We start from the raw sequence: 19,650 nt of genomic DNA on the forward strand, positions 1-19,650 counted from the left end.
CTAAAGCTGGCCTCCAAGCTACTCCCTCATTTAACCACTTCCTCCTCCCGAGGCAGACCACCCAAGTCCAGCTATCAAAAGTCCCCTTTGGCTCCCCTAATTCACATGCCCAATTAAAATTAAATATCTCATCCTAATTTGGGATTTCCCCTTTGTACTTTTATGAACTGCCATTTTTCTAAGTGCCACATCTGTGTCCTCTCTATCCAGAGGCAGTCCTTTGTCCCTCTGGGGCAAATACCTCTGTTCCCTTCCTCTCCTTCCTTGACCCTGTCCCCTATCTCCTCGACCGTCACATCCTTGCCCATTCTAACACAGACCTTCCCTTCTTCTCTTAAAAAATTGCACCTGCAATTACATTTGCTGCTGAGTCAGAAAGCCTAATCCCGGGTCCCGGAGAGAGCCCTGATATGCAGAGGTCTCCTTCAGCTGCCAGCCTATGAACTTCACCTCAGTTATGGGATGGAATGGGCCTGGAAACACTGCCTTCAAAGAAGCATGAGGTAAGACTACTAGGAGAAGGGTTGGAACGGTGGCCCAGCCTTTAAGAGCACTTGCTGCTCTTGCAGAGGACCCAGGTTTGGTTCCCAGCACACACATGCCAACACCCATGACTTCTGGTAACTCCAGTAGCAGGAGGTCTATACCCTCTTCTGCTCCACAGGCTCCTGAACAAATATGGCGCACATACACTCACTCACGCAGGCATGAACCCCCCACTCCCACACACAAACCAAACACAGGGAGGTGTGAAACTGGAAGCCAGTTTATTAGTGGATCAAGTCTTTTTACCATTCAGATCTTAACCAGGAACATTCTTTTCCTAGAGCCGGGCTTGCTGAATCAGACTTGGAATGTAAGCACTCAAGAGGCTGAAGTTGGAGGATTCAAGGCCATCTGGGCTGTAGAGTGAGTTCTAGGCCAGCCTGAGCCACTCAGTGAAACCCTGTCTTAAGGTTTGGGGATGTGCCAGGTATGGTGATGTACAGCTTTAATCCCAGCACTCATGAGGCAGAGGCAGAAAGAAAGAAAGAAAGAAAGAAAGAAAGAAAGAAAGGTGACATTATTTATCGGTGTGTGTGTGTGTATGTGTGTATCCTGGGCATTGAATCCGGGGTCCCGCGTGTTCTGGGCAATCACTCTACCACTGAGTCATATCCCTACAGCAGAAAAATTATTTAGCCGGATGTGGTAGGACACATAGGCACATCTATGGTTCTAGCTACTTAGGAGTCAGAGATAGAAAGACCATTTGAGTTCAGTAATTCAACGCCAGGCTGGACAACACAACGAGACTGTCTAAACCAAACCAAAACCAAAACATAACCAGTGCCAGGAGGGATGGCTCAGCGGTTACGAGCGCTGACTGCTCTTCCAGGTTCAGTTCCCAGCACCCGCGTGGCAGCTCAGTCTGTAACTCCATTTCCGGGAGATCAGACATCCTCACGCAGACATACCTGCATGCAAAACACCAATGTACAGAAAACAAAACGACGCGTGTTGTGGAGCGATCCTTTTGCACACTGTGAAGATGTGTTGATCTCACTGTTAATAAAAAGCTGATTGACCGATGGCTAGGCAGGATTTTCAGGGCAGAGAGACTCTGGGGGAAAAAGAAAAGGTGGAGTCCTTGAGTCACCAGAGTTGTGAGCCAGATGTGGAAGAAGCAACAGGGGAGTTCATACATGAAGTACACCAGCCTCAGGGCAGCACATGGATTAGTGGGAATGGCTTAATTTAAGTTACAAGAGCCGGGCGGCGGTGGTGCACACCTTTAATCCCAGCACTCGGGAGGCAGAGGCAGGCGGATCTCTGGGAGTTCGAGGCCAGCCTGGTCTACAAGAGCTAGTTCCAGGACAGGAACCAAAAAAGCTACAGAGAAACCCTGTCTCGAAAATCAAAAAAAAAAAAAGTTACAAGAGCTAGTTAAAAACAACTCTAAGCTATTGGCTGAGCATTTATAATTAATAATAAGTCTCTATATGGTTATTTGGGAGCTGCTGCCGGGACACAGAGAAACTCCACTTACGATGCACACCAGACATTTGAATATAGTGGAGGTGAGGAAACAGCCCACTACTGGGGAGAATACATAAAGACAGAACAGGAATACCTTCTGCCGTAAGGTAGGCGTGTGGTTGTGTCCCTAAGTCGCGGTTGGTGTCGCTGAGTTGAACGAACAAAGAAAGTGGCCATTGTTGAGGGCGAGACTTCCTTTAAACTTCTTGTGAGGGTGGAGAGATGACTCCAAGATTCAGAGCACTTGCTGCTCTTGCAGAGGACCTGGGTTCGATTCCCACCCACAGGATGGCTCATAACCATCTGGAACTTCAGCTCCAGGGGATCTAATAACCTCTTCTAACTTCTGAGGGTGCTGCACACACAGGGTGCCCAGACACACAAACAAACTCTCATACTCATTAAAAATCTGAAAAAAAATAAAATTTGTAGTTTTTTTTTTTTTTGTTCCGGGGGGATGGGGGAGAGTCTCTTCTATGTAGTCCTGGATGTTCTGGAACTCACTCTGTAGACCAGGCTGGCCTCGGACTCACAGAGATCCTCCTGCATCTGCCTCCCGAGTGCTGGGATTAAAGGCGTGCACCACCGCCGCCCAGCCTGGCCTGTTATTTTTAATTGCATGAATGTGCCTGCTTATCTGTATGTACACCTGCATGTGGTGCTTGTGGAGGCTAGAGGAGGGCCCAGGACTCCTTGAACTGGAATTATAGATTGTTGAGAGCCAATGGAGAGGGGGCTGGGACAGAACCGGGTCCTCTGCAAGCACAGTAAGTATTTTTTTTTTTAAAGATTTTTATTTATTATGTATACAGTGTTCTGTCTGCATATATGCCTACTTGCCAGAGAGGGCACCAGATCTCATTACAGATGGTTGTGAGCCACCATGTGGTTGCTGGGAATTGAACTCAGGACCTCAGGAAGAGCAGTCAGTGCTCTTAACCTCTGAGCCATCTCTCCAGCCCCCCACAGTAAGTATTTTTAAAGGCTAAGCCTCTTTCCTGCCCTGTTTACGATCACACGTGTCACTCCTTCCTGCTCCCCCCCCCCCCCCACTGCATGTATCTGAGACAGAGTCTCCTGTAACCAGGCTGGCCAAAGACCTGGAACATTCCATCTTCCTGCCTCTCCCTCTGACATGCTAGGATTTCAGGCCCGGTTTATGTAGTGTTGAGGCTTGGGCCCAAGACTTCATACATACTAGAGGAACACTGTAACTGAGCAGTATCCCTGGCTCTGTCCTTTTCCACTGTGAGGGTGGTGGCATTTAGTCTAGTAAAACAAGGAGGCTGAGAAAGACTTTGACTACAATGCTAACATACTTGTACTTTCTTCCCTAGCAGCTTTAAACCACAGTTCACACGCTAAACCATGCACTCATCTAAAGTATTTGTTTTTTGGTTTATCTCTGGAGCTGGGTGACAATCATCATATTCACCCATACAAGTTATTGAAACAGTCTGATATACTAAAAGATGTGGTGATATTTTGTTTGTGCTCTAGTAAATGAAGCTTGCCTGAAGATCAGAGGGCAGAGCTATCCACACTAGTTAGTCACAGAGGCCAGGCAGTGGTGGCACACACCTTTAATCCCAGCACTCAGGAGGAGGAAGCAGGAAGATCAGGAGTCCAAGGCTGCCCTGGGCTCTGAATGTGTCTGAAAGAGAAGCAGAGCACAGGCAACGGAGGTGGCTCACACCTTTAATCCCAGCACTAGGGAGGTAGAGACAGGAATATAAAGCGGGTGGAGACAGGATCTCAAGCGCACCCAGTCTGAGGATTGTAGAGATATGAGCTCTCGGCCATTGGATCTGAGTATTCTGTAGAGGTGAGAACTAGTTAGTATCTGGCTGCCCTGCTTCTCTGAGCTTAAAACCAATTAGGATTTGCGCTACATCTGGCACCCAACGAGGTCCTGGGAGTCGCTGCTTCTTCCGCCCTGGCCTGACCACAGCAGAGGGCATCTGTTGCAGTCATGTCCGCTGCGATTGCAGCTCTAGCTGCTTTGTATGGTTTGGGTTCAGGGTCTGAATCGGACTCCGACAGTGAGGGCAGTCTGTGTCCGCTGCCAGCCGCCGGCTCTCTCATGCACTTGACCAAATCGCCTTCAGCCAAGCCCTCTCAGACAGTGGCAGTGACTGGGCACTGGAGGTGGCAGTTGAGAAAGATTTGGAGGGCTGGAGAGATGGCTCAGAGGTTAAGAGCATTGCCTGCTCTTCCAAAGGTCCTGAGTTCAATTCCCAGCAACCACATGGTGGCTCACAACCATCTGTAATGGGGTCTGGTGCCCTCTTCTGGCCTGCAGGCATACACACAGACAGAATATTGTATACATAATAAATAAATAAAATAAACATTTTTTTTAAAAAAAAAAAAAGAGAAAGATTTGGAGATTGGAGTTCACCTTGACCCTGTTGTCAAAGAAATTCAATATAATCCTACCTTTGAGATTGCTCCTATGACTGCTCCAGAAATAAGCTTTCTGGACATCTAGAGCAGCTCATGTCAACGACTTCATGTTTGAACAGCAAAGATGGACATTTGTATTTGAAATTGGTCAGAAGAAACAGAAAAGAGGAAAAAGTTCAAAGGAAATGATGCTTCTAATATTGATGGTTTCTTGGGACCATGGGCAAATTTGTGGATGAAAAAGATGTAGCCAAACGTTCAGAAGAAGAACAAAAGGAGTTGGATGAAATCACAGCAATGAAGTGAGATGTCCTTCTGCATGTGTTGCTTTTATTGGCTAATGAATAAAGCTGTTTTGGCAAATGGCTTAGCAGAGTAAAGCCAGGCAGGAAATCCTAACAGATATATATATAGAAAGAGTAGGCAGAGTCAGAGAGACACCATGTAGCTGCCGAAGGAGACAGATGCCAGAACCTTACTGGTAGGCCACACCATCATGGTGATTCACAGATTAATAGAAATGGGTTAATTTAAGGTGTAAGAGCTAGCTAGGAATATACCTAAGCTATTGGCCAAACACTGTTGTAATTAATATAGTTTCTGTGTGATTATTTGAATCAGGGCAGATGGAAAATGAACCAGAAGCCTCTGTTTACACAGTAAAGAGGCAGAAAAAAGGCAAATAGGAAAAGGAGAGACCTGGGGAGGAGAAGACAATCTTACACGTTGAAGAAATGTATGACGTTCAAGGCAGGCCCTGCGTGCACACACCTCAGGATGTCGGTGTTAATCTACGGTTGTCTGGGCCACCTGAAAATGTTATCTTCCCTAAAACAAAATTCCTGTGTGGTCTGGACACACAAAGGGTGTCAGTGTGGTCAGGCTGTTTTCTCTTTCTGGACGTTTGTTTGTTTCATGGACTGTAAAGTTAAGCTATGGGAAGTTTATGGAGACCGGCGCTGTCTGAACACATTGATTGGTCACAGTAAAGCTGTGAGGGAATCTGTGTCAACACTGCAGGGACACAGGTCCTTAGTGCGGCCTGTGACAGGTACCTGAAGCTCTGGGACACAGAAACTGACAGGGTAAGCCAAGATTTATAAACTGAAGAGCACCCTATTGTGTCGACTTCAATCCCGATGAAGACAAGCAAAATCTCTTTGTGGCTGGGACGTCTGGCGGAAAGATTGTGCAGTGGAGAGATTGTTCAGGAATACGATTGGCATTTGGGAGCTGTCAACACCGTTGTTTTTGTTGATGAGAATTGAAGATTTGTGAGTACGTCTGGGGGAATGATGTAACTAACGACATGGAAAGGTAGCAGACCCTTTGCCATCCAACCGAAGTGGAAGGAAGGAAAGGACCGATGTAGTCTGATAATTGCCTAGTTGGCCTCAAACTTAACCAGGTAGCAAAGCTGGCCTTGAACTCTGTGTCCTCCTGCCTCAGTCTCCTGCATTCTGGGATTACAGGCATGAGCTATCATGCCCATTTTAGCACCCACTTTAAGTGGTTATTCTACTGTCACAGATGAGGGAACTGATTCATGGCGAGATTGAGTTTCTCGCCCAGTATCTTTGCACCCGCAATGATTGGCACAGGGTCTGGCACAGCCTCAGGACTCGAGAGTCCGGGTGTGACCAACCCCAAAGATTCGTGTATGTCGTCCTCGGACTGACTGATGGTCACACAAATCTAGACAAGGTCACTGGTCTCAAGTCCTCTTGGGGACACTGCCTTCTGGCTGAGGTCAATGTTTGTCACCATCAACCTCAGAAAAAAAGGGTAGGTGCAGTTACATTCAAGTCCGGAGCTCCCTAGAATGGGGACGCTCATTTCTTGAGTCCCCTAGCTGAAATACATTGCAATCAGGAAACCCAAGTGTTTATTTAGGCTTTCGCTCCCCCCCCCCCCATTTTCTTTAAATAAGGTCTAACTATTCAGTCCAGGCTGACCTCGAACTCGAGGCAATCCTCCAGCCTCAGCCTCCCCAGTACTGGGATTAGAGGCGCGCCACCACCCTTCGGTGCAGGGATGCATGAGGCGGGTGTCTTTCTCCAGTCCTCCAGCCCTCGGTGGACTGGAGGTGGGGTAACACTGTCCTCAGGAACGCCAGGACCTACAGCCACCCGGGACGCAGGCGCACACCAACACGCGGCTAGGCGTGGGAAAAGTCCTCCAGTGTCCCGTCGCCCGGCCGGGAAGGAGCCGCTCTCTACGGTCGCGCGTCATCTCGTCTCCTCTATCCCGTCCTGCTTTGCGGCGCAGGGGCAAGATGGCTGCTGAGAAGCAGGTCCCGGGTGGAGGTGGTGGCGGCGGCGGCGGCAGCGGCGGAGGCGGCGGCAGCGGCGGTGGACGCGGTGCCGGAGGAGATGAGAATAAAGAAAACGAACGCCCTTCAGCCGGATCGAAGGCAAACAAAGAATTCGGGGATAGCCTGAGTTTGGAGAGTATCCTAGAGCGGTGGCCTAACTAGCAATGACTACGTGTCGATCTGGAGGGCTGGGGGCGGGAGAGGCAGCGGGTGCGGGCCCTGGGCTGCGGAGGCCGAGGCGTGCGCTTTCCTCTGCTCTTCCTTTTCGGCACTCACAGGGCCAGGGTTTGCCTCTCGTCCGGGCTTTCCTCGTACACTCCTCGCCTTCCAAGGATTTTCCCCAGTTGGTGTGGAGATATTGGGCAGCTTCCCTCCGTTGCCCCTCAGATGTCCAGCTGGAGGGCTGAGCTGGGTTGACACCCTGGCCACCCCGCGGGGCGCCGGGTTGGCACCTCGAGCCCCTGAACTGTGGAGAGGAAAGCGCAGCCTTCACTTTTCAGCGTAGGGTCATGGTTGGACAGCTGTTAGGTGCTTTAAAAGGCTTCTTACCTGTGTACTTTGTTTTATATCATGTGTGTGGTCTTCTGAGTAGGTCAGTAGGCGTTTTGTCTTGTCGGGGTATTCGCGAAGAGCTGGAGGAATCACTTTCTTGGATGTATGAGTCCGCGTGGGTGTAGGTGCGGGTGAAGTGTGTGCTGGTCAGAGGTCAACATTGTCTTAACTCACTCTCTGCCGTATTCTTTGAGACTGGGGCTCTCACTAGAACTGGATTTTACCGTCTTCGATAGGAGCTCACTACAGGGATCTTTCTGTCTCTGGGATGACATATGCAAACCACGTGCCTTTTCCCATGAGTTCTCGGGAGTTACAGTTGTGTCTTCAGGCTTAGACAAAAGTCCTTTAATGACTGAGCAATCTTGCCAGCTCTCAGGAATCATTTCCAGGTTTTTATTAGTTTATATATCATTTGTGTGGTTGCAGTAGTAGTACGTGGCTTTTTTTGGTTTTGTGTGCTTTTAAATATTTTAAAGTGTTGTGTTTGCCTACGTGTGTGTGTGTGTGTGTGTGTGTGTGTACTACATGTGTGCCTGGTGCCCACAGAGGCCTGAAGAGGGTTCTGGATTCCCTGGAACTGGAGTTACAGATTTTTAAGCGCCTCCATGTGGGTGCTGGGAATTGAACCTGGGTTCCTCTGAAGAGCAACAAGTGCTCTTAACCACTGAGCTGTCTCTCCAGCCCATTTTTGTGTTTTTGAGACGAAAGTTTTGCAGTATAGCCCAGTTTGGCCTTGAACTCCTGCTCATTCTCTCTCTGTACCTTCTGAGGGTTGAGATTAGAAGCACACGACACCACTGACACCACTGCCGGGGTCCTTTGTGCTTTTTGAGATGCATATCAAATGGAGATGATTTAGAGGGACTTCTGAAATAAAACAGCTTTCTGTGTAAATTCTCCGGACTTGTGGCTTTGCTTTTGCTCTGGTAGTGTTCTGCTTGCTTGTATGTTTGTGTGAGGGTGTCAGATCTTGGAGCTACAGACAGCTATGAGCTTCCATATGGGCGTTGGGAACTGAACCCAGGTACTCTGGAAGAACAGTCACTGCTCTTAACCACTGAGCCATCTCTCCAACTTGTATCATTCTTAATAAATATTAGAATGCCCTAGTTTTATTATGAACTCCAGGAAGGAGGAAAAACTTGGATTTTTTTTTTTTTTTTTTTGGAAACTGCCTTATCTTAGTTGATGTGTGTTGGTTATAGGTTTTGGAAACATTGTAGCTGTTAAGGAAAGTTAAGTTTGGCCAGCACTGGCAGCACCAGACGTGTAGTTAGCCCCTGTCATACATAACCAGTCTGTTTGCATAAGTGCTGTGTGAGGTCCAGGTGGACAGCATTGAAATCCAGAGTCAGCACTGAAATCCAGCAGCTTTGTTTCGTCTGCTAGGTTTCCCCTTCGCCTACCAGACTGCCCTCCCCTTTGGTCTGAAAATAGTAACATCTGGGACAATTCACCCTTCTGTAAACTTAGCCTTGTCCTTTGATAAGATAACTGTTGAAAATGTTGACGAAAGAATCCAGGGTTAGCGTCCTCAGGCTCTCACGGGTGTTCAGAGGTCGCCTACGATCATTGGAATACACAGGTATTCACATCATGATTCATAACAGTAGCAAAACTAGCCGGGCGGTGGTGGCGCACGCCTTTAATCCCAGCACTTGGGAGGCAGAGGCAGGCAGATCTCTGTGAGTTCGAGGCCAGCCTGGTCTACAAGAGCTAGTTCCAGGACAGGCACCAAAGCTACGGAGAAACCCTGTCTCAAAAAACAAAAAACAAAAAACAAAAAAAACACAAAAAAACAGTAGCAAAACTACAGTCATGAAGTAGCAATGAAAATCATTTTATGGTTGGGGGTCACCACAACATGAGGATCTGTATTAAAGGGCCGCAGCCCTAGGAAGGCTGGGAACCACTGCTGTAAGCTTTTCCTTGATCTTGGCTCTAGTTCTTCAGATTATTAAGGAGTCCCAGCAGCAGCATGGCTTACGGCATGGAGACTTTCAGCGGTACAGGTCAGTGTCCTGAACACAATGTGGCAGTGATTGTGATACTTTATAATGTAGCTGCTTTTGTTCATTTCCTGCTCACTGCTGTATAAAAAAGGATGCCGAGATGGTCCAGCATTGCATTTATATTGAGTCTTCAAAAGGTATGTAACTTTTATTTTTTTTTTTGGTTTTTTGAGATGGTGTTTCTCTATGTAGCAATCCTGGTTGTCCTGGAATTCATTTTATAGACCTGGCTAGCCTACAAAGACTCACAGAGATCAGTCTGCCTCTTTCCAAGTGCTGGGACTAAAGGTGTGCACCACAGCCTGGTAGAATTTTAAAATTGTATGACTCGATGGTTAAAAGCACTGGAGGAGGGGCTGGAGAGATGGCTCAGTGGTTAAGAGCATTGCCTGCTCTTCCAAAGGTCCTGAGTTCAATTCCCGACAACCACATGGTGGCTCACAACAATCTGTAATGAGGTCTGGTGCCCTCCTCTGGCCTGCAGACATACATGCAGACAGAATATTGTATACATAATAAATAAATAAATATCTAAAAAAAAAAGTTACTGAAACAAAAAGATATTTAAAAAAAAAAAAAAAAAAGCACTGGATGATCTGGGTTTGATTCCCGGCACCAAGATGGTTCAGTCTCGGGGAGTTGAAAACCCTCAACTCCCCAGTCAGCACTGCGTGTATCTAGTTTACAGACACACGTGCAGGAGAACACTCATACAGCACTGCGTGTATCTAGTTTAAAAACACACGTGCAGGAGACACTCATACAGCACTGCGTGTATCTAGTTTACAGACACACGTGCAGGTGAACACTCATACAGCACTGCGTGTATCTAGTGCACAGACACACGTGCAGGAGAACACTCATACAGCACTGCGTGTATCTAGTTTACAGACACACGTGCAGGAGAACACTCATACAGCACTGCGTGTATCTAGTGCACAGACACACGTGCAGGAGAACACTCATACAGCACTGCGTGAATCTAGTTTACACACACACGTGCAGGAGAACACTCATACAGCACTGCGTGTATCTAGTTTACAGACACACGTGCAGGCGAACACTCATACAGCACTGTGTGTATCTAGTGCACAGACACACGTGCAGGCGAGCACTCATACAGCACTGCGTGTATCTAGTTTACAGGCACACGTGCAGGAGAACACTCATACAGCACTGCGTGTATCTAGTGCACAGACGTACGTTCAGGCGAACACTCATACAGTACTGCGTGTATCTAGTTTACAGACACACGTGCAGGAGAACACTCATACAGCACTGCGTGTATCTAGTGCACAGACACACGTGCAGGTGAACACTCATACAGCACTGCGTGTATCTAGTGCACAGACGTACGTTCAGGCGAGCACTCATACAGCACTGCGTGTATCTAGTTTACAGACACACGTGCAGGAGAACACTCATACAGCACTGCGTGTATCTAGTTTACAGACACACGTGCAGGCGAACACTCATACAGCACTGCGTATATCTAGTTTACAGACACATGTGCAGGCGAACACTCATACAGCACTGCGTGTATCTAGTGCACAGACACACGTGCAGGTGAACACTCATGCAGCACTGCGTGTATCTAGTGCACAGACGTACGTTCAGGCGAGCACTCATACAGCACTGCGTGTATCTAGTTTACACACACACGTGCAGGAGAACACTCATACAGCACTGCGTGTATCTAGTTTACAGACACACGTGCAGGCGAACACTCATACAGCACTGCGTGTATCTAGTGCACAGACACACGTGCAGGAGAACACTCATACAGCACTGCGTGTATCTAGTTTACAGACACACGTGCAGGAGAACACTCATACAGCACTGCGTGTATCTAGTGCACAGACACACGTGCAGGAGAACACTCATACAGCACTGCGTGTATCTAGTTTACACACACACGTGCAGGAGAACACTCATACAGCACTGCGTGTATCTAGTTTACAGACACACGTGCAGGCGAACACTCATACAGCACTGTGTGTATCTAGTGCACAGACACACGTGCAGGCGAGCACTCATACAGCACTGCGTGTATCTAGTTTACAGGCACACGTGCAGGAGAACACTCATACAGCACTGCGTGTATCTAGTGCACAGACGTACGTTCAGGCGAACACTCATACAGTACTGCGTGTATCTAGTTTACAGACACACGTGCAGGAGAACACTCATACAGCACTGCGTGTATCTAGTGCACAGACACACGTGCAGGTGAACACTCATACAGCACTGCGTGTATCTAGTGCACAGACGTACGTTCAGGCGAGCACTCATACAGCACTGCGTGTATCTAGTTTACAGACACACGTGCAGGAGAACACTCATACAGCACTGCGTGTATCTAGTTTACAGACACACGTGCAGGCGAACACTCATACAGCACTGCGTGTATCTAGTTTACAGACACATGTGCAGGCGAACACTCATACAGCACTGCGTGTATCTAGTGCACAGACACACGTGCAGGTGAACACTCATACAGCACTGCGTGTATCTAGTGCACAGACGTACGTTCAGGCGAGCACTCATACAGCACTGCGTGTATCTAGTTTACACACACACGTGCAGGAGAACACTCATACAGCACTGCGTGTATCTAGTCTACAGACACACGTGCAGGCGAACACTCATACAGCACTGCGTGTATCTAGTTTACAGGCACACGTGCAGGAGAACACTCATACAGCACTGCGTGTATCTACTTTACAGACACACGTGCAGGAGAACACTCATACAGCACTGCGTGTATCTAGTGCACAGACACACGTGCAGGTGAACACTCATACAGCACTGCGTGTATCTAGTGCACAGACGTACGTTCAGGCGAGCACTCATACAGCACTGCGTGTATCTAGTTTACAGACACACGTGCAGGAGAACACTCATACAGCACTGCGTGTATCTAGTTTACAGACACACGTGCAGGCGAACACTCATACAGCACTGCGTATATCTAGTTTACAGACACATGTGCAGGCGAACACTCATACAGCACTGCGTGTATCTAGTGCACAGACACACGTGCAGGTGAACACTCATGCAGCACTGCGTGTATCTAGTGCACAGACGTACGTTCAGGCGAGCACTCATACAGCACTGCGTGTATCTAGTTTACACACACACGTGCAGGAGAACACTCATACAGCACTGCGTGTATCTAGTTTACAGACACACGTGCAGGCGAACACTCATACAGCACTGCGTGTATCTAGTTTACAGACACACGTGCAGGAGAACACTCATACAGTACTGCGTGTGTCTAGTTTACAGACACACGTGCAGGAGAACACTCATACAGCACTGCGTGTGTCTAGTTTACAGACACACGTGCAGGCGAACACTCATACAGCACTGCGTGTATCTAGTGCACAGACACACGTGCAGGAGAACACTCATACAGCACTGCGTGTATCTAGTGCACAGACACACGTGCAGGAGAACACTCATACAGCACTGCGTGTATCTAGTTTACAGACACATGTGCAGGAGAACACTCATACAGCACTGCGTGTATCTAGTGCACAGACACACGTGCAGGAGAACACTCATACAGCACTGCGTGTATCTAGTGCACAGACGTACGTTCAGGCGAGCACTCATACAGCACTGCGTGTATCTAGTTTACAGACACACGTGCAGGCGAACACTCATACAGCACTGCGTGTATCTAGTGCACAGACGTACGTTCAGACGAGCACTCATACAGCACTGCGTGTATCTAGTTTACAGACACACGTGCAGGAGAACACTCATACAGCACTGCGTGTGTCTAGTTTACAGACACACGTGCAGGCAAACACTCATACAGCACTGCGTGTATCTAGTTTACAGACACACGTGCAGGAGAACACTCATACAGCACTGCGTGTATCTAGTTTACAGACACACGTGCAGGAGAACACTCATACAGCACTGCGTGTATCTAGTTTACAGACACACGTGCAGGAGAACACTCATACAGCACTGTGTGTATGTAGTTTACAGACACACGTGCAGGAGAACACTCATACACATAAAAATATAACAATCAGTGTGGTTTGTGTGCTGTCTGAGGTCTGTTGTGGCCTTTGACTAAGGAGGATGGGAAGGTCTCTGGGTAAAGTCACTCTTTTTACTCTGAAAGTATTTTATGGGAGAAAACTGAGATTCTGTGTAACAGGAAGGCTTCCTGTTAGTTTTTTGGCTGCCCAGACTCCCTAAATAACCACAGAGAAACTGTATTGATTAAATCACTGCTTGGCCTCTTAGCTCTAGCTTCTTATTGACTAGCTCTTACATCTTATTTTAACCCATTTCCACTGATCTGTGTATCACCATGAGGCTGTGGCTTACCGGGTAAAGTTCTGGCCTCTGTATCCAGTGGGCTACATGACTTCTCTAAACTCCACCTTCCTTCTCCCAGCATTCAGTTTAGTGTTGTCGTTTAGTGCTGTTGTCTCTCCCCCCAGCTCTACTCTTTTGCCCCATCACAGGCCAAGACAGTTTCTTTATTAAACGGTGGCATTCACAGCATACAGAGGGGAATCCCACATCAATTCTGTGAATGTGTGTTCCTGTTAGGCTTATATTCATGTATATTCTGTATGTGCTCATAGTGTGCAGTTGGTTTTATGACTTATAAGCTAATATTTTGATACTTAAACTGACTGAGGCTTGGTCAGCAGAAACCCTTTCAGATGGGCTCTTTGACATAACTGACCCCAGTCTTCCCTTATTAAGTCAGGTATATCGTAGTCATATTTTCACATATAGTATATTGCACCCTTTTCAGATGCGGCTTTATTTTTATTGGGATTGAACTCAGGACCACTGCATGCTTGGCAAGATCTTTATTACTAAGCTACAGCCCCATCTCAGAGTGCATCTGTCTTAGGTGTAGTTGGGTTAGTGTATTCTTGAAACAGGGTCTGTGTAGTACAGTGGCCTCCAACGTGCTGTCTTGCCACCTGCCGAGTGCCTGGTTTACAGGTAGGCACTCTTTTCTTTTTTTGGAGGTACTCTTACTCTATAACTCTTACCTCAGAATTGCTATGTAACCAGGCTAGCCTTGAGCTCGGATCATCTTAAGTCAGCTTGCCGCGTGCTGGTAGTTCAGGTGTGGGCCTCCACGCCTGGCAGTCTCAGGTTGTTGTTTTTCGTTTATTTTATGATCCCGGAAGTTATACACAGAAGCTTAGACACACTGGTGTGTGCTCTGTTGCTGTGTTCATCCCTAGGTCTTGCGTTTTGAGGCAGCATCTCACCATGTGGCTCGACAACTGTCTGTAACTCCAGTTCCAGGGGATCTGATGTCCCTTCGGGCCAGTGCCCATGGAGAGCAGAAGAGGGCGTTGGCTCCCTGGAGCTGGAGTTACTGCTGGAGGCTATGAACCGGCCACCTGATTTGCTGGGGATGCAGCACGGGTCCTCAGGAAGGGCAGCAAGTGATCTCGACCATCAAGCCTTCTTTCTCACCCTTCGTCTTAGTATGTTTTTATCTACTTTGTGTTCACATGTGTTTGTATGTGGGTACATGCATGCCAAGGCACACATGGAGAGGTCAAGGGACAGCTTGAGGAAGTCCGTTCTCTTCCTTCCAGCACGTGAGTCCCGAGGATGGAACTCTGGTTATCGACTTGTTGTTGGCTTGGCAGCTGATGTCTTCCCACTGAGCCATCTCCCTGACCCCAGTTTTGGCCTATTGATGGCATCCGAGGAAGACTCACTAGGGTTCGGGGCCAAGTGGAGCAGTGTGAGGAAAGCGAGGAAGCAGAGAGCAGAGTCCAGGAAGTTCTACTCTAGTTACAGGAAGTTTGTGTGCATGGTGCACACGTGTCCCTTTTAACAGAATGAGCCCACACTCACTGGGTCCCCTGCACCAATGTAACCTGGCAGCCTGGGAAATGTTCTCTGTGCTAACTGCTTCCTTGCTGGAGGAAATTCTGAGCATAATCTTTCCTTGTTTGGGGTTGCACTTGGATATTGTCTAGTCACATGACTTCAGTTATTCAGGCGCAGCTTGATGATGGTTGGGAGCAGCTCTCTTCCACGGTTTTCTTACACAGCAGGTTTTCATGAGAACAAGCCTCACCAGACTGACGGTTGCTAGTAAGCAGATGCTGATTGTGTTGGGGACTTGAGCAGCTCTGAACTTGTCCGGCACAGCTGCTGCTGCTCCTCACAGCTGTGCTCTCGTGCGGGCCACACCTCCACGGAGACTGTCTCGCACTCTCTCGTATGTTTCTTTTCCTTCCGGCAGCAAAATTTTTTGATCTGTACTCTAGCCTACTACGTAGGGTGAAGCTTGTCCAGCTTTTTGCTCCTTAGGCAGAGATTGTAGTTACACACCCAGTCCAAAGCACAGGGCTGGCTCCGTCTTTCTTTCATTTTGAGTTTCTTATAGCATATGAATTTATAAACACTTACAACAATGGAACCAAAACAGACGAATCTCTTTGTTATTCTAGAGACCTAGAAATAAATAGGGATCGAGGGCATTTTGATTTCAGAATTAGACTTTACTATTTGTTTATTTATTTGGGGTTTTGGGATGGGGTCTTTATAGCTCGGGCTGACTACGTGGACAGAATTTGTTTTAAACTCCTGGTCCTCTTGACTTGATCTTCTCCCTGTATGTGCACCGCCATGCCTGGCTCTTGTGTTTAGTCCGCGTTCTTGCAGCTATTACGAATGTGTGTGTGGAAGCTGGGCGGTGGTGGCAACGCCTTTAATTCCAGCACTTGGGAGGCCGAGGCAGGCGGAGGATCTTTGTGAGTTTGAGGCCAGCCTGGTCTACAAGAGCTAGTTCCAGGACAGGCTCCAAAACCACAGAGAAACCCTCTTGCCGGGGGGGGGGGTGGGGGATGATGTGTGTGATTCTAGAGGCTGGAGAGATGGCTCAGCTGTTAAAAGCATTGACTGTGCTAGGACTCCGGTTTGAGTCCCACATGATGGCTCCTAACTGACTGTAACTCCAGTCTCAAGGGAGCTGACATCCTCCTAGCCTGTGAGGGTACCAGTCACATAAGTGGTGTATAGGCATGCATGTAGGCAGAACACCCATACACATAAAAATTAAGAAAAAAAGAATCTTTTAAAAAAACTGTGATAATGAGGTAATATTTAAATATTTTAAGCAAGACATTTGGCTAACACATGTAATCTTAGCACTTGATAAACGGAGGCAGGAGGATTACCTTGGAATTTGAGGTCAGCCTGGTCTATCTGGTGAGTTCCGTACTTGGCTTGGGCCGCAGTGTTAGACCTTATCTCAAAAAGCCAAGAAGGGGGAAAATGTAATCATTTTATATTGTAAATTGGATGCTCTGGTGCTTTGACGGATAGGTCTGTAGAATTCCTTTGTCCTCTGTTGCAGCAGTCACATTGGCCCTCGTGTTTGACAGGTGATGTCACCATAAGCAGTCATCGGAACCTTTGCCCCCCTTTATTGTAGACTGTTCTGTTCAAAGTACTACCAGCTGGGCTGAGTGGACCTCGATTTGTGTTTCCTCACAGGGGCTACTGCTCTCGAAGACAAAGGCGTCTCCGGAAAACACTCAACTTTAAGATGGGGAACAGACACAAATTCACCGGAAAGAAAGTAACCGAGGAGCTCCTGACTGATAACAGGTGCCAGACTCTAAGTTCTGGACTGCACAGTGCCAGGTGGCACATCTGGCTCTTGAATTCTCTCGTGTGCCTGCCCTCTGAGCAGCTCTGCTCTGTGGGGTGGCTGTGCTGTGCCCTCCTGCATCTATCGGTGAAGAGATCCAGTAGCTTGCTCAAGAGCTGTGCGGGGGTGGGGTGTAGTCCAGCTTGTAGAGTGCCTGTCTGGCACACACAGAACCCTGACTGGGATTCCCGGTAGCTCACTTGTAATCCCAACACTTGGAAAATGGAGGCAGGAGGATCAAGACTTCAGGGTCGTCTGGCAGGGCGGTGGTGCCACGCACCTGCAGAGGCAGAGGCAGGCGGATCTCTGTGAATTCGAGGCCAGCCTGGTCTACAGAGAGTTTAGTTCTAGGATAGCCAGGGCTGTTACACAGAGAAACCCTGTCTCAAGAAACAAAACAAAAACAAACAAACAAAAAAAATTCAGGGTTGTCCTTGGCTGCGTAGCAAATCTGAGGGCAGAATGAGTTGTGTGAGGCCCTATCCCCGTGAGAAAAGACAGTGTGTGGAGTAGTTTCTGGAGCTTTGGTGTGGACCAGCTTCTTCTCTTGCCTCCTGTTTGCATGCTGCAGAGGCAGCTTATTGCTGGAGTGCTTCCATGCAAGCATGTTAGAAAAAAACCTAGGGGGTAACCCAGCACAAGGAAGGGGCAAGCAGCAGGACCCCTGGGGTTTGCGGGTGAGCCAGTCCAGCCAATCAGTGAACTTAGCAAGAGACTCTGTCTCAAAGCAAGGTGGAGACTGTAGAGATGATGCCGTTGTTGACCTCTGACCTCCGAGTGCATGCACATAGACATGCACACACAGGTGTATGTACCACACACAAAACAGTTTTGTTTAGTTCGTTAGACTGAGTTCTTTACAAAAAAAAAAAAAAAAAAAAAAAGTCTGATAGCCAGGTGTGGTAGTGCATGCCTTTAATCCTAACATTTGAAAGGCCAAGGCAGGGAGGTCTCTGAGTTTGAGGCCAGCCTGATCTACAGAGTGAGTTTTAGGACAGCTTAGACTGCACAAACAAACCCTGTCTCAAAAAAAAATCCTGAAGATTATAGCAGACTTAGGTTACTGCCCCATCAGGAAGTACGAGCTGTGGTCTGTGTTAGGTATTTAGTGCAGAGTGAGGTGAGACAGGCTGGAGCCCCCACAGTCACACAGCTCTCAGGAAAGGCCGTGGGCTCCAGCACAGGCTCTAGTGCAGTGCTTCATCGCTCTTGTTTTTTGGAAGTCTGTATGCTTGCTTGCTTGCTTGCTTTGAGATAGGGTCTCACTTTGTAGCCTAGGCTTCCCTGTATTTATGATCCCCCTGCCTCAGCCTCCTATGTGCTGGAGTTCCCGGTGAGCACCATCGTGGCCGCATATTATCCTGCACTTAAGCTCTTGATTTCTACCTGGGCTCTAGTCCTAGGCTGGCCTGGTTTGAGTGGTAGAGGCTCTTCAGTGGGCTAGCCCTAGCAGGTGACTAGAAACGTGAGGTGGAGCCTAGCTGGTTCAGAGATGCTGGCCTGGAGCCTGTGCTGTGAGGATGGCGTCCTGAGGGAGGGGCAGGGCACTGTCCCTCAGAGGAGAGCCTTCGTTCATCTTCCACCCTCTGCTGTAGGTACTTGCTGCTGGTTCTGATGGATGCAGAAAGAGCCTGGAGCTATGCCATGCAACTCAAACAGGAAGCCAACACCGAGCCCCGAAAACGGTTTCACCTGCTGTCTCGCCTTCGCAAAGCCGTGAAGCATGCCGAGGAACTGGAACGCTTGTGTGAGAGCAACCGCGTGGATGCCAAGACCAAGCTAGAGGCTCAGGTCATTGTCTCCACATCCAGTTTTCCTTTATTGTGGAGACTCAAGTCATGCCTTTAAAAAGAACTACAGCTAAACAGAGCAGTTTGTTACCTTATACATCCACAGCCTCCTGCTGCCAGGCACGTGTTCCTGTAGCTACAGCTACAGAATAGGTTGTTACCTTATACATCCACGGCCTCCTGCGACTAGGCACGTGCTCCTGTAGCTACAGCTACAGAATAGGTTGTTACCTTATACATCCACGGCCTCCTGCGGCCAGGCACGTGCTCCTGTAGCTACAGCTACAGAGTGAGTAGGTTGTTACCTTATACATTGACGGCCTCCTGCGACCAGGCACGTGCTCCTGTAGCTACAGCCCTGCCCTTCCTCTCAGAGGGTGAAGTTAGTGTCTCTTATTTTCAGCTCTTAGATTTTCATAATTAGCTATAATACTTTGATGATAGCCAGGCTTCTTTTAATACATAGGTAGAAAGTTTTATATTTTATACCTGGGAAAGTGCCCAGAAGTATTTTTGACAATCAGTTTGTTTTTAGAGATGATAATTATATTCAATATATTTTAAGTTATTTTATGTGTATAGCTGTTTTGCCTGCATGTCTGTACTCTATGTCCATGCTGGGGATGATAGATACAAAAGGTTATATTCAATCTGTTTTTGGTTTTGTTTTGTTTTGTTGATTTTTTGAGATAGGGTTTCTCTGTAGCTTTGGAGCCTGTCCTGGAGCTAGCTCTTGTAGACCAGGCTGGCCTCAGATTCACAGAGATGCCCCTGCCCGAGTGCTGGGATTAAAGGCGTGTGCCACCACCGCCTGGCCAAGTTTTTCTCTTTAAAAGTCAACTTGATGGGGATGGAGAGGAGGTCAGTGAATAAGAACACTGGCTG

The 19,650-nt window shown here is 48.0% G+C and overlaps 1 protein-coding gene and 1 pseudogene across 1 annotated transcript in view; both read left to right on the plus strand.

Moving 5' to 3' along the window:
- Positions 1–4,532: 4,532 nt before the first annotated feature.
- Positions 4,533–5,726, plus strand: LOC121436011 (annotated as a pseudogene).
- A 960-nt stretch (positions 5,727–6,686) lies between these two features.
- Srp68 (signal recognition particle 68) overlaps positions 6,687–19,650 on the plus strand; it is a 32,704-nt gene continuing 19,740 nt past the window's right edge. Inside the window, exons 1-4 of the mRNA XM_041635990.1 lie at positions 6,687–6,875; positions 9,240–9,306; positions 16,819–16,932; positions 18,571–18,766. Of these exons, the coding sequence (XP_041491924.1) occupies positions 6,701–6,875; positions 9,240–9,306; positions 16,819–16,932; positions 18,571–18,766 (552 nt within the window). The 5' untranslated portion in view covers positions 6,687–6,700. The remainder of the gene's footprint in view (positions 6,876–9,239; positions 9,307–16,818; positions 16,933–18,570; positions 18,767–19,650) is intronic.

This window comes from Microtus oregoni, unplaced genomic scaffold (genome assembly GCF_018167655.1).
Source record: "Microtus oregoni isolate MIOR12 unplaced genomic scaffold, Mior012 000048F_ref0000485, whole genome shotgun sequence".
Classification (NCBI taxonomy): domain Eukaryota; kingdom Metazoa; phylum Chordata; class Mammalia; order Rodentia; family Cricetidae; genus Microtus; species Microtus oregoni.